Source organism: Poecilia formosa, unplaced genomic scaffold, assembly GCF_000485575.1.
Source record: "Poecilia formosa unplaced genomic scaffold, Poecilia_formosa-5.1.2 Scaffold30, whole genome shotgun sequence".
In the NCBI taxonomy this organism is placed as follows: domain Eukaryota; kingdom Metazoa; phylum Chordata; class Actinopteri; order Cyprinodontiformes; family Poeciliidae; genus Poecilia; species Poecilia formosa.
Genome location: NW_006799969.1, coordinates 604,527 through 629,636, shown reverse-complemented (window position 1 = coordinate 629,636; position 25,110 = coordinate 604,527). Strand labels below are relative to the sequence as shown.

At 38.6% G+C, this 25,110-nt stretch overlaps 1 protein-coding gene across 1 annotated transcript in view; it reads right to left on the bottom strand.

The window, feature by feature from the left end:
- Window positions 1–1,521: 1,521 nt before the first annotated feature.
- Window positions 1,522–25,110, bottom strand: part of col12a1a (collagen, type XII, alpha 1a) — a 63,919-nt gene continuing 40,330 nt past the window's right edge. The window contains exons 31-62 of the mRNA XM_007549340.2: window positions 24,943–25,085; window positions 22,998–23,127; window positions 22,532–22,674; window positions 22,266–22,395; window positions 21,633–21,752; window positions 21,350–21,496; window positions 21,119–21,235; window positions 20,879–21,031; window positions 20,663–20,737; window positions 20,439–20,578; window positions 19,157–19,280; window positions 18,891–19,034; window positions 18,503–18,667; window positions 17,801–17,839; window positions 17,543–17,681; window positions 16,826–16,968; window positions 15,978–16,087; window positions 12,570–12,728; window positions 12,197–12,274; window positions 11,014–11,100; window positions 10,535–10,588; window positions 8,966–9,061; window positions 8,594–8,647; window positions 7,740–7,793; window positions 7,410–7,463; window positions 6,869–6,940; window positions 6,748–6,783; window positions 6,595–6,661; window positions 6,328–6,510; window positions 6,044–6,121; window positions 4,771–4,941; window positions 1,522–2,416 (exon numbers count right to left, since the gene is read on the bottom strand). Coding sequence (XP_007549402.1) covers window positions 2,259–2,416; window positions 4,771–4,941; window positions 6,044–6,121; window positions 6,328–6,510; window positions 6,595–6,661; window positions 6,748–6,783; window positions 6,869–6,940; window positions 7,410–7,463; window positions 7,740–7,793; window positions 8,594–8,647; window positions 8,966–9,061; window positions 10,535–10,588; window positions 11,014–11,100; window positions 12,197–12,274; window positions 12,570–12,728; window positions 15,978–16,087; window positions 16,826–16,968; window positions 17,543–17,681; window positions 17,801–17,839; window positions 18,503–18,667; window positions 18,891–19,034; window positions 19,157–19,280; window positions 20,439–20,578; window positions 20,663–20,737; window positions 20,879–21,031; window positions 21,119–21,235; window positions 21,350–21,496; window positions 21,633–21,752; window positions 22,266–22,395; window positions 22,532–22,674; window positions 22,998–23,127; window positions 24,943–25,085 — 3,563 coding nt within the window. The 3' untranslated portion in view covers window positions 1,522–2,258. The remainder of the gene's footprint in view (window positions 2,417–4,770; window positions 4,942–6,043; window positions 6,122–6,327; window positions 6,511–6,594; window positions 6,662–6,747; window positions 6,784–6,868; window positions 6,941–7,409; window positions 7,464–7,739; window positions 7,794–8,593; window positions 8,648–8,965; window positions 9,062–10,534; window positions 10,589–11,013; window positions 11,101–12,196; window positions 12,275–12,569; window positions 12,729–15,977; window positions 16,088–16,825; window positions 16,969–17,542; window positions 17,682–17,800; window positions 17,840–18,502; window positions 18,668–18,890; window positions 19,035–19,156; window positions 19,281–20,438; window positions 20,579–20,662; window positions 20,738–20,878; window positions 21,032–21,118; window positions 21,236–21,349; window positions 21,497–21,632; window positions 21,753–22,265; window positions 22,396–22,531; window positions 22,675–22,997; window positions 23,128–24,942; window positions 25,086–25,110) is intronic.

The window sequence follows — 25,110 nt, the reverse complement described above, 5'->3', positions numbered from 1 at the left end:
TGCCAGCATTTGAACAGCCACAAGTTCTGTAGGAGCCTGAAGGAATTCATGTTCCAAAATGAACTCAGATATATGCTGAATTGTCAACTAATGTCATTTGATGACCATGTAGGTTCATGAAAACATTACAGTGAAAAAGGTGTTGGGTAAGAGGAAGACCTCTGTTTAAGGCTACAGAAAAATTCTGTAAGTTTCATTTTGTCTGAAGAGGCGAATAAACCGAGCACCATTTGACATGGATTCCATTGAATGTGCATAATGTTATGCAATTTTCTTGTAAGCGTTTTAATATATGTGAAGTAAGGCAACAGCTGCTCCCACACGTAAAATACTTTTTTTTCATACCTAATAAAATACAAGCCTCTGTAAGCTTTCAGTTTTTTGTTTTTTTTAGAAGTGTTTCACAATTTCCTTAGGCATATCAAGATATAGCAGGCCAACATAAAAGGTTTTCTTTTGCAGGGAGGGGAGTTTTCACACGCCTGTTCACTGTGGTGATCTTGACCTTAGTGCTTCACTCCCAGTTTAATCTCTGGCATTTGTACAGAACTTCTCTGGCCTGTTTTTCTTTCATCAAAAAACATCTCGTTTAGGTCCTGTTGTGTCATTAGACGTGCTCAATCGGCAGAAATATCAGCGCAACACAGGTATTGGCTCAAATGCGTCTGAAATGTTTCCGCATAGACATTCTAGCATAATCCTGATGGGATGAATGCCAAGTTATGAAAAAGCTGCAGTTCATGTGATGGTGAAGTTCTTTTCAAACTCCCTCCTGTCTCTTGCCATACTATCCAGGCACAAGCTGACTTTCTGGAGAGCTCAAAATAAAAAATATCTTATGCTGTCAAAATAAATAAAGGTTAGAACTTCAAAGCATATCTTCAGGACTTGCACGGAGAGAAATCAGGTCTGTCGCTCATGACCAAACAAACTCCTTCAGAGGAATTTAGACTCAACACCAGCTGTAGATCTGACATTTTGATGGTCTTGGCAACCGAGCTTTGGCTTTAGAGGCCATGTACTATTGGGCTTTGCACATTTTCTTATGTGAAAACCACAGTGTTATTGGAATTGTATGTGGAAATCCAATGGAAAGTAATGCTTTACTGTTAAGTTGAATGAACATGGATTACATGGTTTTCAAAATATTAACAAAAATTAAAATCCGAAAAGTGAAGTATGCAATTGTATTAGGCTAAATTTATCCTGTTACAAATAAAATCCAACGCCAAACTAGAAAGAAATTGAAAAGGATGACAACAATGCTAAGCCTGAATAATAAAAAATAATAATCATTGAGTATTTAGGTGAATCTGAAGGCAATTATTTACACTATTTTTCATCAGGGTAAAATAAGGTTGAATGACCCTTCAGTATCATTTTCCGTTTCCTTCACAACTATGTACTACTTTAATGCAATCAAATACATTGCATTATTCTGCTGTAATGCAAGGCTCTATAGGGACATAGAAGTTCAGTTCATCAAACTCATACAAAAATGAGGAAATATCCAGACAAGTGTAACATTTTCAGTAGTTTTATTGAAAAATGCCTCTTCCGTTTCAGAAATAAATAAGAAAATAAGGCTGTGTGTAAATTCACAAAATGTGCAGTTGAAACAGTTGGGAAAAAAAGCAATCCTATATCCATAGTTTTGCCACCAAATCCAAACTGCTTTGACAGAAAAAAAAGGGAAAAAAACAACAACTATATTCTGACTTCAGTAAATATACAACATATTCATGCAATGTAACATTTGGTAACACAACAACAACAACAAAAAAAAAAACAGATTTGATTTGCTACAGTTAGTCAGAATAACTCATTGTTTACAGGCGGCAATAAAAATGGCACAAAACTGAAATTGTTGGGCATAAAATAGTTTGCAACCAGTGAAGGATCTGAAAAAGCGAAACGTTTTGAAATCGGAAACAATTCAGGCATTTGGTTACTGTCTACGAACACACATACTGGACTACTTTGTTGTCGTTTTTCACATGACTGGTGCTTTACAAACTTGAGTCTGATGAACACTTGCAGGTATATTACAGGCAGACACGAAAGGGAAACATTTAGCAAGCACACAGGTCTGTAACAAAGCTAGTCTACTTGCTACACTTTCTTGTGTCAAAAATATATTTATATATATGTTCAATAAAGCCAGAGGTATCAAACCCATATAAGTATTTGTTTTGCTCTGCGTACCCTCTTTAAATGTTTGGGAATTATTTATTCTGGGAAATCCTGTTTGTATGTAGCTATGATGCCAGTCTTCCTGTATTATCTGATTGTAGTGACCTCTGTCTTCGCTGGCCTCTGGAGTCACCGCGTGACTGTATTGTCTCATATTCTCCAAATTGTCCAACTGGCTCCACAGGTATAGTCTCTACCTCAGGTGCAGGCTGGTAGCGGGTGGCTAAAAAAATATTTGGCCAATTAAAAGAATAATAATAATAAAATAAAATAGCATGTGGCTTCAATACAGTTTTGCATTGAACAATTTTAATACTATGCTGTAGACTTAACAAATGTTCTTGTTAGAAATAGAAATTATTGCCTCCTTTAGTACCACAAAAACAAATGAAAACTAAAACACCTTTAAATTTAATTTCAAACTTTTACAGTAAAATCCAACATGATATTTCATTTTTTAAAAAGTGGTAAAATGACCAGCTTATACCACTATCAAAAAAAAAAAACAAAAACAAAAAAAAAACATGAATTGGCTGGAGAAACACATTTTGCACTGACTCAACCAATGTACACAAATACCATGATGACTAAATAAACAAATGAAACATGCTTTAGTCTGGATCAGAGCTACAGAGCTAAAAGGTCACTAAAGCGTCATGAACAGGGTTTATGCCAGGTGTAAGTAAGCAGTGGGTTATGAGGCACAAGCTCAATGAAAAGGTTAACATGAATTTTCTTTTCTTTATTATTAGTAAAATGTCCCGGTTCAGTCATTTACAAAGCAAAAAGAAAAGAAAAATGAGCTTTATTTACACCTCTATTATTATTCTGATATCCTCTTTGTTAGTAGCTGAGTTGGTTGGTTTGTACATGCTGCGTCCTTCGTAGAAAATGCCCAGTCTCTGTTTTTTTTTTCCCCCCATTGGCTTGTAGTTCAATATGCAAACAGGCCAGCAGGTTGCCATCACTGTAGCTTGTAGCCGTGACATCGTGTTAGTGCCAGCACGCTCCGTTTTCTTTCTTTTTGCATTTTTTTTTTTCCTTTTGTAATGTTAAATATGTCCATGGTGATTATTCTTACAAGCCCCAAAACAAGTGGACAAACATCTCAGAAACAGGATCTCAGAATGTAAGCGGCACTGACGACTTAGAAAGTTTACTATGCCAAACCTGAAAACAGTTCAAAAAGGGTGTGCGTTACTAGCAGTTAATTAATGTGCAATGTAAGTCATCATACATCAGCTAATTGCTTTCATGCAACTTTCAAAACTAAACATCAAATGTCAGGAGGTATTAAAATGTAGTATTTTACAAGAGGTCCCTCCTATTCCCAGAATACCTGTTGTAAAACTTAGCACAGTGGGCTTGCCAAAGTTCTGGCTTCGTTCACATTAGAAATAATACACATGGGATTGTAGTATTTTGACCTATGTTTTCAGTGTAAAAAATTTATAAGATGGATGGTTAATCTGGCTAGAAGTCAGATGCTTGGGGTCTCTTGGTGGCTAATTAGTGCGCTAAAGCTCCACAAAGAAAGACCTCCAAAGCCAAAAGTGTCAAATTATTTGGATCCTTCTTAAAAGTAGAATTAACACTTTGGCCTCAGCAACATAAAAGGAACATTAGCTAAAAGAGGCTATAAAGTCAAGAAACTATAGTTATAATCGGCTGTCTGAAACTTTGCGCCATGTAGAAAATTCTCTAAAATGGCATTTCTAAATGATTAGTATGAGGCCAAAATTAAACTCAACACCAACCATATTCCAATTATTTATTGTTTTTTTTTACTTCAAAGGAAAGTACAGAGTCTGTGTAGCAGAACAACTTTTAATTAAGTTTTTTCTGCATGTGATAAACTGAAAAGTCATTGCAAGCTGAAATATCAATGGTTTAGTTTTGTTGAACTGATAAATGGACTGAAGTAACTCTGATGAGTATTTGATTAAACTAAAGAAATTTCTTCCAAAGTTTCATTGCGATGATAATTGTAGCTATCTAACTGCTGTATGAGTCGCATTTCATTTGCGGGAAACTGAACAGTTTGCAGTTTAGCGGAAGGAAAGTTATAAGGAAAAAGTTTTATCAAAACACTGATTCGATCCTTTCAGCTCTAATGTGAGAATTTGTTATAATTCCTGGAATTGCATAAAAACACTACTTATCACTGTTTTCATCATACTTTGATTTAAATATCAAAGATTTTGACGTACAAAACAGTATAACACTATGTTAGCACCAACAAAGCGAGTCGCAAAGAGCTCCATGGTGAAGATTTCAGACAGTTAAGGCATCTGCATAATGTAATTACTTTACACTATGTCCTGTTTTTTCAAGACATGACTTTCATATACAGTTTATGTCAAAGTTCTGCTTTTTAATCTATGTGTTCTAGTCCTTCACATTGGGTCTGAACGGGTTTTAACTTTGTTTAATAACTATTAGGAACCCCTACATAAAAACCTCCAAACATCATCAATAAAGTATAGCAATGAGTTGCAAATATAATTAGTCTGCATACATTTCACCTATTTTTTTTACAAGTCAAACCATGCAGGACTTAGACAGTAGTGGGTGTACCTGTGTATCCTTGTCCATTATATGGAATGCCCACACACTGAGAGGAGTCGCAGTATCCAGGGGGGCCTGGTGGTCCCCTCACACCTGGAACACCTTGACGGCCTTGAGGCCCACGAGGCCCAGAGGAACCAGAAGGACCCGGGGGACCTGTTCTCGACTCTCCTGGTGGCCCTGCACAAAGAGAGTGAGGACCGTTTAGGAAAAGGGAGTCCCTCTGGAATTTGAGTGACATCACCTGTAAACTTTCTGTGGAAACATGGAGCTGCAGTTTCAATTTTTCAACTGCTCAATTAGAGAGTTTGACTAAGAACAAAAAAAAAAGCGAGACACAGTCTGGGGTTGAGTGGAGTTACCCCCAGCCCATCTGTCTAGACAGCACAAACTCAGGATGGAATTTTCCCCTTTCACCCCCCCAATCCCCCCGCACTTCTCCGCAAAGTGAATCCATGTGTTGTCAATGCAGTCACCAAGGAAAGCTCATTCTTCAACAATCTACATCTCTTCACCCTCTCTTCCCACCCCCAACACACGCACTCATAGAACTGAGTCATCAGTGTAGACTTCCTCTCTCCAGTCCTTGGTGTTTTCTCCCTTTATTCAGAAACAGAGTCTTCAGTGTTTGCTGTTGAGTAACAGACATAAGTAAACGTTTCCTGTTGCTTTGATTTGAACTGCAAAAGGGATGGAAATGCTATAGAAAATCATAGAATGCATTTAGGAAAACATTCTAAAAACATAAGAAATTTTAGATGTTTCTACTACAGGATATTGGCTCTGAGTTAGAATGGACAAAACTAGTCCATTTAGTTTTAATTTAATCCTTCCTGAATATATAACCACCATTAGCTCTGAATAGTCAAATGTGCTGGCAAAACATGACATTCATATGAGAGAACCCCCACCGGGAAAAAAGGAAAAAATAGATGGGAATTTATGTACTGTGACAGCCCAAATAAATGTGTTGAATTGTAAGCATAGACTGCTTTTGTCCAAATAGATACAACAGAGGAAGTTTCATATTACTGACTCTGGCGAAGTTTTGCCAGTGCAAAAAAAAAAAAAAAAAAAAAAAAAAAAAGTCATTGCTGTATTACATCCAGTGTTTATGACAGGGCCGTGCAGAGACCACTAAAGGGGCAGGCAGTGAAAAAAAAAAAAAAAAAAAAGGAACACAAACGTTTAGTATAATTTGGTGACCTTGGACCTGTTGTAATTTGATATTTAAGTTGATTTCCTTCTTTAGAAAATATCAAAATAACATTAGCTGTATTACCCGGTGGTCCAGCTGGGCCTCTTTGTCCTCTAATATCGTTTCCAGGGGCTCCTCTTTCCCCTTTTTCTCCTGGTAAACCTGCAAAAAAAAAAGAAAAAGAAAAATGAAGAAAAGGAATTAAACTCTAACACCCTTAACACACCGTTGCCCAGCATGAAACATGATGGTGGCAGCATCATGATGTGGTTATACAGATTAAGGAAATGTATTTTGGGTCCTTTTTGTTGCTCAACATTAAAATTATTACAAACAGTCAATATATCCTCATGACTTCTGAAAAGTACCTCTTTCTCCTTGATTTCCAGGCAATCCTGGAGTTCCAGGGAATCCAGATCTTCCAGGTTGTCCGGGCTCTCCTCGGGATCCACGCTCACCTGGAAGCCCGGGAAGGCCTGGAGGCCCAGGAGTGTTGCTGCGATATCCGGAGGGAATCTGGTTGAGCAGCACATCAATTCTGCTCATCTGGCCTGCAAAATTCAGATGGATTTCATCAAGTAGAACTTGTCAAGGACTATTAAACTGGCAGAAGCTCAGGAGATGTTTTTGCTCACTGTTCACAAGCTGTTCACAAACTTGTCTGGCAATGGAACGCATCATGTTCTGGGATGCAAAGTCTCCCTGGAAATCAAAGACAGCTTAATGAAGACAAGAGTCCCTTTTCTTGACGCAGAAATGTGTAAAACTTGCATTTAGATACAACCTACCTTCTCTCCCTTTTCTCCTTTAAGGCCAACAGGTCCCTTTCAAAAACAACAACTAAGTCAAGTCAAGCATAAAACATTTTCTTTCATCATATATTTTTTTATTTAAGTAGTCGGTACATACTGGGCTTCCTGGGTCTCCTGGTTTGCCTGGTTTTCCAGTGATCCCTGGTATACCTGGATTTCCAGGACTTCCCTAAAAAAATAAATATATTTGAAATCTTTCTTAGTAAATCGTAGCGCAACATTTTGCTCCGGCTCCCAGTTAACAGTTGTATAACAAGCGTCAAGTTGGGATTTGTGCTCTGACATCTGCAGTGGGGGAAAATCAGCTGCCAAGAACAGCGGAGTACATGGAAGTGCATGTAGACCAGCCATCATGCTAATGACTCTTGTGGCACTCTGGATGCTATAGACCATGTGCGCTCTGTTAACATGATGGCTGGATTAAGCAGATTCAGACCACCGCAAAAGGGAAAATGAGAGATGCATGCATCATTCTCGCAAAAGTTGGGGAGCCAGTCTGGTTTTTATGTGCTGTTCCAGCAGCGTGGAACTGTGGAGCCAGAGGAGCCGTTTTTTTTTTTTTGTTGTTTTTTGCAGATATACAATATCAGTAAAATAAAGGACTAAGCATTATTTATTTGGTACCTATAGATACTCACCATGGGTCCGGGTGGGCCTCTGGGTCCAGATGGCCCCTCTTTTCCTGGTGGCCCCTTTAAAAGAAACAACACGCAGTCACATGTGAGTTACAGCTCCTTGGGGAGCATGGTAGTTTAATATATCATTGTCATAATCTAAGGGGCCTTTTTTGCCTTAAGGGTGCCTTTTTAACGTACGGAGTAACACCTTTACAGGCTTAAGTACATGTGAATACAGTTAAACACCAACAGCTTACTCACGACACCATATAAGGCATGATGTTAAAGAGCTTGATTCATTTTAAGGGCTTTTGACTCTATACGTACTCCATGCTAGGATGGAATTCTTACCCGAGCTCCGCTTGGTCCAACAGGGCCCAGAGGACCGCGTGGCCCAGGAGGACCCTGGGAAAAAAACACACATACTTTACCATAAACAAATCACCAAAAACTGTGTCCATTTATGTAGCCCTCCTAGTGCGTATAAAGGCTTTTAATATGCTGAAAATGCACTTCTTTCGTACATATTTAGCCAAAGATAACACATTGTTTTGCTTGAAGAAACTCTAAAATGTCTCCTGTGTCTCATATGATCGTTGTTCTTCTACAACAGGCCACATTAGGTCAAATTGCAAAGATGCGCTGCTGCCAATAGCCTCTGAACATTACAGGGTGGGTTTTTCTCCCATACTTTCTTATTTCAAGCCCAAGCAGTGGTGATTTCCTCACCAGCTCAATGGTGGGAGTTGAATGAATGACATCAGCTGGATAAAATCACCCTTTCGCCACATGATTTTTGCTCCATGGTAAACGGCTCAAACTTGACTGCTGACATAAGTAACAGAAATGTAAAGAGCCTCTATGAACTTTGGTTACTTGCTCAAACACCTAGAGGTCACTTTAAGCCTTTCTAAATCCCATTCTGCTTCAGTTACACAGATCTTTTATTGTCTGGAGAAACAAATAACATCTATACCTCATATCAATTTAAGGCATCTATACCTTATATCAATTTAAGGCATATCGGTCCTCTTGTCACTCAAGAGGACCGAATTAAGAGTTTGGTCTCCCTTAGGGTTGGCATGATAGAGCTCCTGAATCATCCTGATTATTGGACTAAATTCACATTCCAGTGTAAATGCTGCTCCCTGTGGATAGTTTCTAGTTTCCTGATCATAAACCACAAATGAGTAAAAGGTTCTTACTTGCAAACCAGTAATGCCTGGATCTCCACGATCTCCCTTAGGTCCTGGGCGACCCTGCAAACATAGGAAGAGGAAAAAGAAAGGATTGCAGACTTTACTTTACCCATTCATTTGTTCCATGTTTGTGATTGATGGGATATTTTTAATAGGATCAGTAAAGAAAATAACAGCGCTCTCTGGATGTCTGGAAGGCAGAAGAGGGGAGGGAGATGTATTTTGACGCCAGTTATAAATCCCACTAAGTGCAGAATTGCAGTAAAGGTTGGATCAGGCATTCTTCATCAATCAGAAGGTAGGCAGAGAATGCAAATGTTACAATTAACAAAACACAGTTCATTGCAAAAAAGGATTTGTCAATGAAAATTAACTTACAGGTTCTCCAGGCCGAGAAAGTCCTGCAGGGCCTTGTGGACCTGGCGGCCCCATCGTACCTGGGAGTCCTGACTCACCACGGGGACCCATTGGACCCTGCGGCAATACACACATCATCAGCAAGGTGGTAGAAAATCACAATATTTGGAAAGAAGGTTAAAGTCAAACTCAATTATGCCCGACACTGTGCTGACAGATGATTCGTTGTTTAACAATGACAGTTCTGGGAAATGGACCTTCAAAATATTTGACGTGGGCCTCCTTGAAGTTTACTGTGGGGAAATATGCATTTAACTGTTTTCAGATGTGTGCAATTTCTATGAAGAGGAGAAATTAAACTTTAAGAGGCAGACCTCTGGAATAGTTTACTTTGTTATCTAACCACTGCTGATATTCTAGATTTACAACTGTTGTAAATCTAGAATACAAGATTTATGCATTTTCTGAATACAAGATGCATAAAATACGAGATTTTATCCATTCTGTCATGATATGATCATAAACTGCAAAGGATTTTATTGTAATTATATGTGATAGACCAATAGAAAATAGTGCATAATTATAAATTAAAAGGAAAATTATCCATTATTTTGACTATAAGATGGAAGTGTACTAAGTCCCAGAATTGAATTCTTTCTAAGACCACCTTTTACTGTTATTACAGCTGCAAGTGTTTTGCAGCATGTATCTACAAGCTTTGCTCATCTAGAAACGGCCCATCCTTGCTTTTTAAAATATTATAGCGGAAGCTCAATCAGATTCAACAAACAGAATCTGTAAGAGGGATTTCTAAGTCATGCACTCAAGTCCCATCGAAATTCCGGCACAGGCCATTGTAACCATAGGCTTCGCACCTCAATAAAGGGCAGTTCATTTTGTTGTGCTTCGATACAATAACAATAAAATCATTCTGATTCTGATTCAGATAAGGGATGTGGGTGTTTTCACATCCACATTTTTCTTAATGACACCGTTAAGTACACTCAGTTTCCCCACAGTTTTGCACAAAACATGTACTTCTGTGGGTATGGGTTTGTATTTATACCGTTAATATGAGCGTGCAGCGAGGCTGATGTGAGCACAGGTATCTGGGTTAACAAACACCATAAATGGTGTTGAGTGTTTAAATTTCACAAATGGTTAGATAAACACTTTGCACACCCTGATATTTAGACGATGATTTATTAGCAATATACTGTGCAGCTTTACTTTTCTGAAAAGGCCAGATTTGTGGAATGCACAGCAGTCCTTGTTGACAGATTTTGCAGCTCCTGCAGACCCACCAGGTTCCCCTTGGCTGCATGGGTTATCGTTTATTGGCCTAACCCTGCTTTAAATTTTTCCACAACTTCATTCCTGACATGTCTGCTGTGTGTGTTGATCTAAACGATGCTGTTTGCTCACAGGTGGTTTTTATTTACTAATTAGATGACCGTAAAGAAGTTCAAGAGGTAGTACAACTTTTGCCCAAGCGTGTGTAAAAACAAACAGCAGTGGTACAGGACACAATAATGGTATTCACTAGTAACAATTTTCAGCATGCCTTGAGTGATTTAAATTTGAACTCACAGGGTTCCCAGGTGTTCCTCTATCTCCTCGAGGTCCTTTAGTACCTGGACTGCCCTGAAAAAAGTGAAGACGCAGAAACACAGGCTAAGCATAACAACAGAAGCAAATTCTGAAAACCTTAAACCCCAGGCAATAGGAGTTCCTAGCAGGGCCTAAGTGAGTTTACTGAGTACACATATTGCAGACTGTTGTTTTATCATGAAACATTTATCTCTTGACACTCATCCCTAAGCACTCATTTCTTTGCAAGACGTTAGCTTCATTCTTTGTGCTGCTTTCTCCATTTGGAGAAAAAAAAAAAAGAAAAAAGGATTTTGCAAGAAACATTCTCGGCTGCATGAAGTTCAAACTGTGCAAAGAACGTGCAACCCAAGTGGAAAACAGTATGGCTTTATCATTATCTTCAAAACATCTAAGACTTCTGAGAAAACAATTTTATCAGGCGAGGACAGACAAAAAGCAGTGATAGCGAGGTTTACCGAAGGTCCAGGAGGCCCCTGGGGCCCGATGCTGTCCTGTGTGCAAGTACAGGAGTGGGGAAGGGAAGGACACTTGGCCTCATCTCGCTGGAGGGAAAGAAGATGCAGAGATAAAAATGTAACATACATGCTCGCTTTAGTTTTATTATTTTCCCTTTTAAACTCTTACACCTGAAGACATTTCCTGGCAATCTAAAACAGAGGAAATTGATTTCATGATCTTATCCTGGAAATCTCTGTCTTTTGCTTTGCTAGGGATTTATAAAAGACGAGACAGTTTTGTAACCCATAAAAGGCAAGAATAGATTAATGTTGAAAGTGTGACACAGAAAATAGGGCTTTAAGTCCAAAATGCTGCAGCTGCAGATTCATTTCACATTTCTGCATTGTTGCCTTTAAGCATAACGAATTACAACTCCAATCATTGATGTGATGTGTTCATATCTGGAGAAAATTACACATAAATTGCTTGTAATTGGCTAAAAGTGCAAGTATCATGTATTTCCCACAGAACATAAATGAATCTTTTTACTGTCTGCTACGTGAGCCAAAGGAAGGAGTTCTTTTTATGCAATTGGGACTCATGCTTCATATAGTCAAATTATCAAAATTACCCAGGATACAAAGTTCTTTCCAGACAATTTGAGATGTTTTTTTTTCTCTCTCTCTCTCTCTAAACAGCTGTTTTTTGCCATAGAACAAGAAATTGTGTGGTGTATTTTTCAGATTGCCCATCATATAACTTGCTGGAATTAGAAATGTCGGTAGATTTTTCAGAAATCTCAGCGTTGTTGATCGACAATCTCGAGGTGACAGAGGATCTGCTGTTTTAGAAATGAGGTCTGCGAGGCTAATTAAAGATGCTAATGACAACCTGAAATGTAAACACGGTTGTCCTTTTCATTTTTGTCTTCGTTTCAACACATTTAGCGTATTTGTAGAGCAAGCACCCCATATGTATCGATCATGAGTCCTCATCCAGGGTTCAATGTCCAAACTTGGAGCCTTTGCTGCATATCTTCCTTCCTCTCTCTTTGCCCATTTATTCACTGATAAACTATAAAATCAACCAACATTCCTAGACGCAAGACCGTTATTTCACAAACAATGTGAGAAACTGTAATATGTCAATATCTATCCCATTCCTATTTTGAATGGTTTGGAAGTCTAAAATGACACTTACTGTGGCTGGCAGCTCGCAGCATTTGTCTCGGCTAATCCAGCTCAAGCTGCAGACAATATCGAACATCTGGAGCTGGAACTACAAGATACAAGATGAGGGAGAATACATTGAAGGCTGTTTCAAATAATTCCCATTCCTAATAAAAAAAAAAAGTACAGAGTTAAAAAAAAAAAAAAGAAATACAATAGGATCCAGGGAGAAATGGAGGCTTGCAGACTTTCATTCTTTCAACAGCCAACCCTGGGAATAGTTAACATTTAGCTGAAGCATTAATGCACTACAGATTTGAGATGTTCATTGTTTTGAACGCTGCTAGATCCTCTTCCAGATGTCACTTTTGCATTTTAACAAGCTTGGCTTGTTTTGCTCTTACTGTTGCTGAGGTCTTCTTTGAACCTGAAGACTTGACCATCTTGCCAAGCACTTCGTAGCCCTCCAGCGTAATGTTGTTGGCCTCCTTGATGGGTTTCTCTGCCACCTCTTGGCAGTCCACAGTGAGTTTGACTTTTTCTGGTGAGATGGTAATGTGAATCTAGAAGAGACAGACAATAGAGAGGGGGAAGCTTTTAACAAAACATCCTTGTCTTATTGGAACACCACCTGTACCCAATTTATTCATGCACAATAAATCTGTGCATTGGAAATTTAAAAAGATGGTGCTGGGACTCATTTATATTTTTGAAGAGATGTGCTTGTTCTCAAAAAGAGAACAATAAGGCCCTATAGTAACTGTATTCCGCTTCATTTGGGGAGTTCAGAAGTCTTAAGCCTATAAAACACCTTGTTAAGCACAGATGAAATTACCCAGAAAACCTTTTTGATATAGCAAAAAACTTGATGCATCTAGACCTTAAAAATATATGCAAAGGCTAACTATTCATCTGTGGTCTGTTATTATATAACGACTGAGCGATAAAAGTGCCAAATTCTTGGATTTCCTGTGCATAGAGGCCCGATCCGCACATCTTGAAACAATATCTTCTGCGGCTCGCCATCAGAAGTCCTACACTTTCCATACTTTTCTCTTTGCAGTTGCACATTTTCCCCCACTCTAAAGTCAAACAAGATCTCTTTATGTCAGGAAAAAGCTTGCTACCATTTCTCTCCACAAAGCTATATCAACCACAAACCAGACCATAGTTCCTGGCAACTATTCACAAAATTACAGTCTACTTCCTTGGAAGCAGATCAAACTATTTGGTGGACCACAAAGGGGAAAGAGGTGCCATTTATTCCAGGGTCCTGGCATAAATGTGAACCGTGATGCCCTTCAGGGTTCCCCAAACCTATGAAAATACTGAAATCAATAAAAAGTAAATGTAGCGAAAAACTATCCTGGGAGGATTCAAAGCTCCCTCGACTGAGTTGTGAGATGGTTCCAATGCAAGAATGCATTGACAAATTGGTCATCTTAATGAATTGCTAACAATTTGTTTTGTTGCTTCAGCTCTCTGCATGTTGACTCCAGCTCTGCTTTAACTGATTAAACATCTTTGCATGATTCCCAGCAGATAGAGTTTTATTTTTCCTGGCTCCCTCTTCCCTGTTCTGTCATCTTCCAAAATCCCAAACCTTGAAAGACAGTGTTTTAATTTCATTTATACACGAACAATTTTATTTCTCTATGAAAACACAAGTTTGTATTTTCTGGAGTGAAACACAATAAACACTGAGAGATGATTCTCATTTACACTGACATTAAAACTATGCTGCGACTAATCCTGAAACCCAAAGTTCGCATTATTATCTTATCTTTTTAAAAGGAAGTTTCAGATTTCTGTTTGTGCATGCAAAGGAGAAGGAAAATAAGAACATCTTGAATTTCCTCTATACTTGGCTTGAACTTTGTGTAACGTGAGGATCACATCAGCAAAGTGTGGGAGAGCAACAGGGGTCATTTTTAGGACCATTGCTATGTAGCATCTTCAACAACAATCTCCGATCTATATGTAGCATTGATGTTATGATGAATAAAGATTGAATTAAAAAAAAAATACTACTCAGGGAACTTGCTGTGCAAAACCAAGTACTTTTAGTCAAAACCAACAAAGGGCTGAAAAGGCTGATCACTGTTGGTGAGATTTCAGCTCGGATGCCAAAAACACACACTCTTTGAGGTCAACCAAAAAGGGCCAAAATGTTTCAAAAAACCACTGACAACATGTAAACTCAAACCACCACCGCAGGCAGCGCCAGCACTTACTTTGCAGACCAACAAATAAGCAGCTAGGTAGACCACTGCGGACTCGCCAGCTCATGGAATGGCAACACTTCACCACCAAATAGCCACCCGGTGCACAATCAGACAACAGCCTTCACAACGGCCACAAGCTGAGAGAACCGAAACACACACACGTACGTTCAGAGATTACTCTGCCTTCCAACCAGACAAGCGAAGAAACGTTCAATTTTCATCAACTGCTGAGCCAGCGTTTTCCAAAGAGCCATTCATTCATGAAGTTAGCTCACAATTAGTTGCGTAGTTGTCGAATGGTTGACCTGCAAAACTATTTAGTGTCCTCTGATGTTCGGGCCAGCACATCTCTCGAGTGAACTTTGATGTTGGATAAGACTCTTGCTCATAAAAGAGGGGTCACTAATTATGATAACCTTGCTGTTGGAGGAAAAAAGGAATCTATATCACAGATAAAAAGGGACTAATTGTCTGTGTGAGGGAACTTTAAATGCAGTTTGACTTAACTCGGATGGTTGTAGTTAAATCTATCCAAGTCAGCAGGACAGCATACTGCATTCTATTGTTCTGCTTTCCACATCCCACAGTGCTAATACATGACAAGAACTGTTTTGTATTTCTCATGGAGATTCTTGATGTCTTTGTTTGCGTCTTGTGAGAAACCATGTTGCAATACTTTTAAGAAGAGTCAAGCATAAGGATCTAATATTTAGATTTATATGCTGGAAAGAAACCAATACCACTACTGTGAGGTTTGATATTTTGAGTTTGAGGCGCGTTTTTGACAGACACTGCAGCTAGAATAGTGTAGATCTTATTTACAAAAACCTATGAAGATCTTCAGCATAGTACTTCATGATCTACTATGCTGAAAGAAGCTGTTTAATCAAAGTCTCATAATCTCCTAAATCTGTTGCCATACAGCTAAAAACCCTCAACAACATACATCAGATGCTATGAGTCAGATTTAAGTACACCAAGAACATAATTTTCGTCTTTGAAGCTGTCTCTATGTAATCTTTTGCTCATTTTAATTTCACTGTACTAAAAGCTGAATGTTTGTAGTAGAATATCATTTACTCTTTGGCTCTGCGACTGGTTGGAAAATCAAGTCCTGAACCAGACATTTTGCACATTACACCCGACCACAAAGGCATCAGACTTTCACTCCCACCAACAGCATTTAAGCTTATTTATGGCCTCTGAAGCTCATTTATCAAATTAAGTGCCTGGTCTAAATAAAACAAAGCTCAAATGTCAACTCGTGAGAAAGGGGGACCTCAAAAATCCCAACAGTAAGATAACACTAAGACTGAAAGGAGAGTTCTTTTGATCGGTAATTTGAAACTGCTCCACTGCAACGAAGCTCACAATAAGGGCTATCTCAGGAAGATTTAATGAGAGCAACACAAACACACATAAAAGCATGTCAAAAAAACTATATCTGAAAGGAAAAGAATTTAATTCAAATACTTTAAGATGCCCCAAATTACTGGAAAAATTCTTCTCTTTTGTTTTGTTTTTACAATTATCACTATGAAGTGCAAGCAGACACTTGTGTTTTTAAGAACCATGCAGTATGTTTACCTTGTGGAAACTGCCATGGAAAATTCGCTTCACTTGCGCTTCATTAAAGACAGCTCTCTGAATCTCTCCTCGTGTGTCCTTGTTGTAGAACGTAAGAGTTTGGGTGGAAGCTGAAAAGACAAGAGCCTTTGATAAATCGCTGACAGTATGCTCTGATGCACGCAACGCTCAGGATTATAGAGAACACATGCAGGTGACTGTGATATTCACATGCAGTTTTTGCATTCCTTCCCAGGGCAGAAGCACAAACTTACAGCAGATGTTCATTTACAAACAAAAGGTTTTCATTACAGAATTACAGTGAAGATGGCTAGTCCTAATTTATTCTGAGGGCAATGAGCTGAATTTTCCATTAATGCCATTATCTCACCCAGCTTTGTAAATAAAAGTAAAGGCAAGAAGATGAAGATTCTCTCCAGAGATCTGTACAGTGCCTTGGATTCTTAACCCTTGATCTTTTCCACAGTTTGTCACGTTACAAGCACAATGTGCGTTAGTGGGATTTTCTGTGATAAACCAACACAAAGCATCACAAAACTGAGAAGATTGGAAGGGAGAACTAGTTATTTCCCTTAATAAATCTAAAAAAAAATTTAAAAAATCTAACCTGCATATGTATTTGGTCCCTTTTACTTGAAGAGCTCTAAATACAGTAAAATTATCTTTAGAACTCATATTGCAAAAAAAATTTTTAAAAAGTATTGTAAATCCCAATAAGACACATTGAAGTTCGTTTTTAATGTGAAGATATCAGACAAGGCTCAAAGGGTGGGAATACACTTGCAGGGCACTGAAAGTACTGAGTCAGCCACACAACTTTCCCTTCTGACTGGCTGATGGAAACTTACGATTCATTGTGACTCCGACCTCAGGGTTGTTGTTTTTGTCAGCAATCTGCCATATATCAAAAGGTTCAGAGGGCGTATCCGGCAAGAGGCGGAGGAGCAGGATGATGGTGTAAGATGGGGGAAGACCATCTGGGTGGATCTCCCTATTAAAGAGTTAAAAATATTTACTGTCATGGTACTCATCTTGTGTTTGCATTGCTAAGCCAACATTAAATGAAAATCCATCTGCAAACATATATAATCCTCTTTGTTAAACATGCCGAAAGACCTTTAAATGATCATTTCCGCCCAGGCTTTGCCTAACTTGCAAAACACTTTTTCCCATGTTCTCTAGTCTCGTGTAGTTCAAAGTTTTTCACTTGATTGCATAGATAGTACTTTACTTCTGCAAATACCTAATGCCGTTTCAACAGCGACCCTTTAAGGTTATTTTCTCCTCCCAGGGTAAGGATAAGGGAAGAGGGCATGTAGTAACTAAAATCTTTTGTTCAAAATTTTACAGAAAAGCAGAAGAGTGGGCTTAGAGCTGGAAACTACTCTGGAAATCCCTCTAGGTACAGATATGAGTTACCATCATTATAAATGGCTGTGGGCTGAGGAGCATCATAGATTACATAACAGAAAAAAAGACAAGGTCAGCTACATTGGGAAAAACCGCAATCCAAGAGTTACACACCCTTTATTTTCACACAAATATTATTTTGCTCAGACTCTTACTTGGTGGGTTGGGTTAGGTAAGAGTCTTTGTGCAGCCTGTAGGCAATGTAGCTGTTAAAGGAACCAGTCTCCATGGACACACCATTCATGCCGGCGAATGTCCGGTCTGTTATGTTGAAAGCTTCAAGCATTCTGAAGCCTGAAAAGAAAGAATAAACAGAGCGTCAATGAGAAGATGAACGATACAAAGTAAATATCTAGTAAAGTCTATAAGCGCTCCAGAGATTAATGTGCAAGGTGTGGCATTTAAACGCTTACCAGGTGTGGTGTATCCATTGATGTAGATTAGAGGGCAAGCTGCAAGATCACAAGAGTTTATAAGACATTGGAAAAATAGATTAGGTGTTGCTTAGGGTTCACTGTGTTGCTTACAGATGTCGGCACATTTATTGGCATCACTGTTAAAGATGTGTACAAGTCTTACAGTACTGCAGAAGCACATTGCCACCGTAAATATCAGAAAAAGCCAAAATTATTTGGAGAACATTTTATCGGAGAGAAAAACATGCCATTTTTAGAAAAAAATTCTTGCGCAATAAAATTTTTTAGCAGCCTTGTGGTCAACACAATGTAGAATTTTTTTTTTTTTTCAGTAGAACAACATTTAGCCTTTTATAAGTTTTTCCAAGTTGACGCTTGCACAAACAGAGCTGATTCTTTGTTCTGTTCTTCTTGCACAGTCTGTGTGGGCTGTCCTCTTTTCTCATCAGCTCACCCGTAAAGTTTTCTTTATAATTTAGGTCTTGGAAGAAGAAAATGTTTTCTGTACTTTTAACAAATAAAGAGTACTTTTTAACAAATTTACCATGGGTGCCACTATTTTTGTTCACTGCTATATGTTTTTCATTGCTTTGTCCATTTGCGAAGAAGCGTCCCGGTGCACATCACTGAATTACCTTCCACTGCAGATGTACTGATAAATCAGTTGGAATATATCAGATTTGTTAGTGTTTGTCTTACTTGATGTGGCGGTTTCACAGATGAAGGTGATCAGGTTATCCTGGATTTTATCAAAAGCATCGTAGTCGTCGACGACAAACACGTGCCTCTCAGTGGGCTTGCTGCCAATAACCGTCAGTTCTCTCATGTCAACATCAGCTACGCCAACCACGAACACACTGTAGCCTATATAACACACACACACACACACACACAAAAACAAACAAAAGCTATTCTTAAGTACATCAAAAACCCACAGGTGACTTGACTTTTGCCTCACATTATGAGTTTATTAAATATTCAACCACAGGCCTTTAGCCCTGTTGTGGAAAAGAAAAGGCTTCACAATTGTACTCAAAAACGTTTCTTAGGCACAGTGTGAAAGCAAGCAGATATTATGACTTCATACCAGAGTGCTGCAGTCTCTCTGCACTCTTCTTAACTTCGTCCTGGGAGCGTCCATCTGTGACAACTACCAGCACTTTCGGGACGTTTCTTCTCATGCCACTGTCTGACGTAAGCACCTTCTCGTAGACATGCTTCAGAGAAACACCTTAAGAAAAAAAAAAAACAATATATGCATAACAATCCAAAACAAAAAAAAAAAACAATATATGCATAACAATCCAAAACAATTACTTTGTTAAACTGTCTTTTTATTTTTAAGTGAAGTACCAGTCTTGGTGTTGCCTCCTCTGTAGCGAACTGACTGCAGAGCTGATAAAACAATTCCCTTGTCGTGGTAGGTGTTAAGTTTGAACTCAGTCTTGGCGTCATCGCTGTACTGCACGAATGAAACCTGTACAAAAAATAAATGAAAACAGATTGGTTAAGGCTGATGATAGAATACAGAAAAATAATAACATTAAGTAAAAATAAATTATTCAATTATGTAGTGTACACATAAGTGTATGTTTTATGTGAAAGATTTGACCTGTCACATCCAACTATGTCTTAATAGTTTTGTCTGCATTAAGGTCTGTCAGTGTATGTCAAATATTCTCCTAGTTGAGAGATTCAAATCTCAGGCATGTACTTGTCTATTTTTAATGTCATGTTTAAAACCTTAAAGGTAAAACCAACCTGGGCCATGAGGTAGCATCTACAACAACAATTTGATGATAAAGCTAAGGTCTACAGTTTGAAAAAAAAAAAAAAGAAAATCAAATTTTAGTTGGCTATTTAAAGTGGTAATGTTTTTCACATCGTACGTTTTGCTACTTTGACTTTTGGTTGTCTTTCTTCCAGACTTCAGTCATGTAAACATCACTCCATTATCTTTATATAACAGCATTTTCTGTTGCATCTAATTCTTTTTCCAAGTCAAAGGGAAAAACCACTAAGACATCCAAACTACACCAAACCCAACTCAATGCAGTCTGAGTGACCTTCCATCCAGAATAAAAGCTACTTGTACAGAGAGTTCCCTGTTATCCCAGCTATGGAAACAGGACTTAAGTAACCTCAAGTGAGCCAAGTTGGATCTGTGAGGGAGCCATTAGCCTAATTCCAGGCCACAGTTTTCACTTTTTATTTGCTCTGTAGTTCCGGTGTTCAAAATTAATGTAGAAAAGCAAGATCTGAGACTTTGTTTTTCATCTGCTTTTTTTTCTTTAGAAGTTAGGCAGTTAAACTCCCGGAGAGTTAACTTTTGATAAATGTTCAAGGACATTTTAGCTCATAGCTGGTTTTGTAAAAAGTAGAATTGGCTTTTGCCTCCTTTCTCTAAAGATTTGTCTGTTAGACTGTTTCTTTTTCATTAATTAAATATTTGTAAATATATTAATGCTAAGATTAATTCTTGATCAGCTTAATAGTGGTCAAAGCCAAAGGGAGTGGTGCTCCGTATGAGGGATGAACTTATGACCTTCATGTCAGCAGACTGGTTAAGTTTATGAACATTACTACAGTTTATTATAAATTATTCCAGCTAAATCTAAATTCAAGAACAACTGACCTGCATGCCTCTGGGGCTGATGACATCGAAAGCTGCAGTCATTTTTGTGGTGAACTGGATGACTTTGTTGAAGCTCTCGTCTCCGATACTCCAGGAGCCGTCAATCAAATAGACCAGGTCTGCTTTGGCACCTTTGCACACTGTGATCCGAATGACATAGTGTTAATATAATCTAAGCAGCAACAAAATGCTACATGTTAAATATATTTCAAAGCTTTTTTCACCATCCAAAGCAGGCGGCACTGAAGCTGGGGGAGGAGGAGTGGGAGGCTCGGTTGGCACTTCGGTGGGTTTGACCACTGCAATGACAAATCGCATGCAAAGAGCCGAAAATTATATTTTAGGGTGAATTATTGGTTTCTCCCATCTGACTTTCGTGGTTTTAACCAGCAGCATTTCCACATATCAATACAGAACATGGAGAGCGGACACTTTCTTACATGTTCTCTCCTTGACACTGACTCCAGGTCCCTCTAGGTTGGGTGTTTGGGTGTACACAGTGGCATTGTAAAGAGTGTCAGGGCTTAAACCATCAAAACAATAGCTGCTCTCTGAGCCTCGCACTGTGACTTCCTGAGCTCCTCGCTTAGAAGCTACAGGAGAGGAAGAAAACAGGATAATATACTCAGTGTTGACTAAAAAGATTAATGAAATACAAAATTAAGCAACAAAAGTCTTACTGTCAAAGGGATTGACTTTCAGTCTGTAGGATGTGGCTGCTCTGTGAGGGGCCCAACGGAGGCAGAAAGATTCAAATCCAACATTGTAAGTGGATAAGCCAGTCACATTCAGATACACTAAAAGGAATAGAGCAAGTATTAATACATACGTTTCCTTTGTCCCAATAAGCATCCAGTATAAAGTGTTACAGTTTTAAATCCAGTTACTCATAACTGGATTTTTCAACCTACATGTCGTTCCTTGACCAATCAGAGGTCCACTGAAGCCTGTGTTGTACTGGGCCAGCACCTTCAAGTCATAAGTGGTTCCAGGTTGTAGGTTTTGTAATTGGTGTGATGTCACGTCTCCAACAAATGCTTCCAAGACGTCATTAGTACCTAAAAAGAAAAATCGCCTTACCAATTAAGCCTCGCGGCAATACTGTGCTTCAAAAAGTTGAACATATGTATCCATAAAGTGCATATTTTCTCCAGAACATAACGCCACAATTGCTATAGGGAAGCTCATTTGTACCCTCGGGCTGGTAGATGATCTTGTACCCATTAACCCTGGATGGAGCGGGGTCCCATGACACCCTGAAGCGAGTGTACCACTCATCAGAAACACGGAGATTTCTGGGGCCCAGCATTCCCACTGCAGGAAACAAGACGAGGCAACACAGTTCACTAAGGGGCAAAAGCCTCAAATTCCAAAGTATATAAGCATATGATATATCAGCAATGTAATGACTGTGCTATAGTCTGAAGGTCATTATGACATTTGAGTTATGAGGGAAGTATTACAACATGTTATGGTAAGTTCTGCTCCATTAAATAAATAAATCTTCAATTATTATATTAATGTGGCTTCATGCAGGGAATTATATCATAAGCAATAATGTCTTGGTCATTTAAGAAGAGAAATTGGCCAATAGAATGACCAGAAAGTAGAAGTATTAAATCTCTGCAAGTGGAGCAACACCTATCGGTCTCCCACAAGACCTTTAGGCATTTCTGGCACTTATGAAAGGTTGCGCAATCAAGTTTTGATAAGGTACACTGCATGATAACACACAAATTGTTTCTGTTTCAATAGTGATTTGATGTGTACAGTGGTCAATAATAACTTTAACTTATAAAGCGAATGGGAACCCAAAGGAGTCTGTACCTGTGCGTCCATTTCCTTCCAACTCTCCCCCTGGTCCGTCAGCGTAGATGGCAGTCACTTTAATGTTGTATGGTGTGTCTGGATCCAAGTTCTGGAGGATCACATTGTTTCTGTTGCCTTGAACTGAAGTCTGCAGCACAAAAGACAATATTATATTACAAAAAGCTTCTCGTTATTCAAATCTTCAGTATACACAGCTATGTATTTAGCTATATATTTCACTTCAAAAGAATAAAGTGGAAAATACAAAGAAGTAAGATTCTCACATATTCCTCAATAGGGTCTCCTGTAGTCGGGGCGTAGGCGATGCGATATTGCATGACAGGACCCTCTGCATGTTCCCAGCTAACAGAAAGAGTGGTGGTAGTGGGGTCATATACACGCATGTTTCTTGGGCCACCTCGGGGCACTGTGGATACAAAACAGGATGGTAGAAAGGTGCGGGGGTCAGGAGTTGTGAACATTTCAAACACTAAGCCATTCTTTATAGGGATCAGACTTTCTTGGAATTATTTAAAGTGTGTTTTATTAAGACTTTATGAGGTTTTCGTAGCGTCTTTTAGCAAATGCCCAAATGACTTTAAGACGTTCAAGAAACCAAGTCCACTTCAAATGATAACAAGAAGCCGGAGATCCTTGGCAGCAAAATAGAAAGAAGGCTGAAAGAATCGCTCCTTAAATTTGTTGCATCATGCAAATGTTGTCATTTAACAGATGATCTCAGGGACTTACGTGTCTTTCCATCATCACTAACAGCAGGACCTTCTCCATCGCTGTACAAGGCAACAACGCCAACATTATAGTCGGTATCAGGGAGCAGCTGTGTCAGCAGAGCTGTGGTGGTGGTGCCTGGCACCAAAATCTGATCAGAAAAAACAAACATGATTTTCTTTCTTTCTTTTTTTTTATTATTTATTATTTAGAATTTTGAATGCAAATTCAAAATGTATGTCTCTGTCTCATTTTCAAACTGAACAGAAGGTCAATAGCAGACATATTAATGCTTAATAATGTACATTACAATCAAAGCTAAGAGGGTCACATTCTCAAAGTTTAGTGCCATTTGTGAGATACGAATTATATAGGGGGAAAATCATCTGCTAATATAAGAATGAAAGAGAGAAAACATCTATTAGGGTGTCTGTAAAAACAAAAAAAAAAAACTACCAAAAACAAACAAAAAAACAAAAACAAATGGGGTGCGGATGTTTTGAGAATTTTCCCTTCAGGTAAATGTGACGAACATTTGTCCAAGTCAGTATTTGTGTACCTTCACACAGATGTGGTGCAGCTCTTCTACCTTTCTCTTCTGTTTAAACATTGCTTGGTCTGCATTTATTTAACCCAGACTGACAATTTTTACTGACTTCAAAAACGACTACTCTCTTCAATCTATGTTTGGGTCAAATACCCAGACAAAGTAAGGTCAGAGATCCTCAAGGGGTCTGGCCTGATGATAAAATGATTCACATTTTTAAGCAACAATGGGGATTGCAGGTTTTGAAGAAAATAAAGTGACTGGTGGACCAGTTGTTCCGCTTATCTCTGTAGTATTAATTGCCTTCAGTTAACTTTAATTCTGATTGTATCACTTCTAGTCTTCTGACATCTGATCTGGCGAGGATCCTGGAAGGATAAGTGTACAAGGAATGCACTGGATTACACCAGTAAAGCAGATAATTAAAGCTATAAATCTCCAGCTGGTGTTTTACTTGAAGTTGGCCAATAAAAGGCCACATTGCCACCAACATATCCTGAAATATATAAGCACAGACTAAACAGTGTTGTAAGGATGTGCAGCAAAATGATGGGGATAAGTCTGCTAGAGCTCCCACATCTCTAGCAAAGTAACAAGGAAGGCTAAAGCTATCCATGATGACCCAAATCACCCTCTTCATCGCAGTTACGGGTTGTTGATGATTAAATGTACCACAAAATGGTATAAATCTTCATTTTTTCACGTTAGTGTCAGTCTAATTAATAATCTGAGATAAGTCCAAACAAACTGTGGTGCTATATGATACTGTGTGCAACATGGGTGTTGTAGTGTAATATTACTGTATTTTTTTAATGCAAATGGGGACAATAAAGTGTATTTAATCTAATATAAATCAGTGATGCTAGGCATGCAAAAGGTCTTAGCATTTCATGAATGTGTTAATATGAAGAATACAGTTTTTAATTGACTATCAGGTCATTACAATATGAGCAACTGAAAATTTAAAGACTTAGGAAGGGTGGAAGCTTTCAATAAAGAAACTGATTGGTTGTTAAAATGTTTATAGATCCTTTTCACATGAAGGTGTAGTCGCGCTTATGACATATGGCACATTTTATGTAGACAGCAGGAAATACAATTAAAGAACTGCTGGTTTAATAAAAAGGTTTAATGTTAAGGCTTTAGTAGGTAGACACAGGAAAGAATTCAGCTGGCAGTAATTATGCACATGGACAATTCTCGCATCCATCTGATAAACAGACCCACTTAATATAACAGTATAATGTAACATATGGTGTACAGAAGATTTTGGTCCAAAAACCACTGGATAAGGCCCACATTGGCCCATTAATCTTAAATAACAGTATTAATCTAAAGCATTGCATGAATAACATAATATCTCTGGAACACAAAAAGGAAATATGATACATATTTGCTGAATGGATGATTGACACTCACTGACTCAGAAGGCCTGGTACCAATCAGAGGAGCATAGACCACCCTGTACTGTAGGACTGGACCTGTGGCTGCCTCCCAGCGAACATTCAAAGTGTTGGTTGTCGGGTTGAAGACCTTAATGTTCCTGACTGGACTCCGCTCCACTGCCGATCCATAAACATTGGAGGG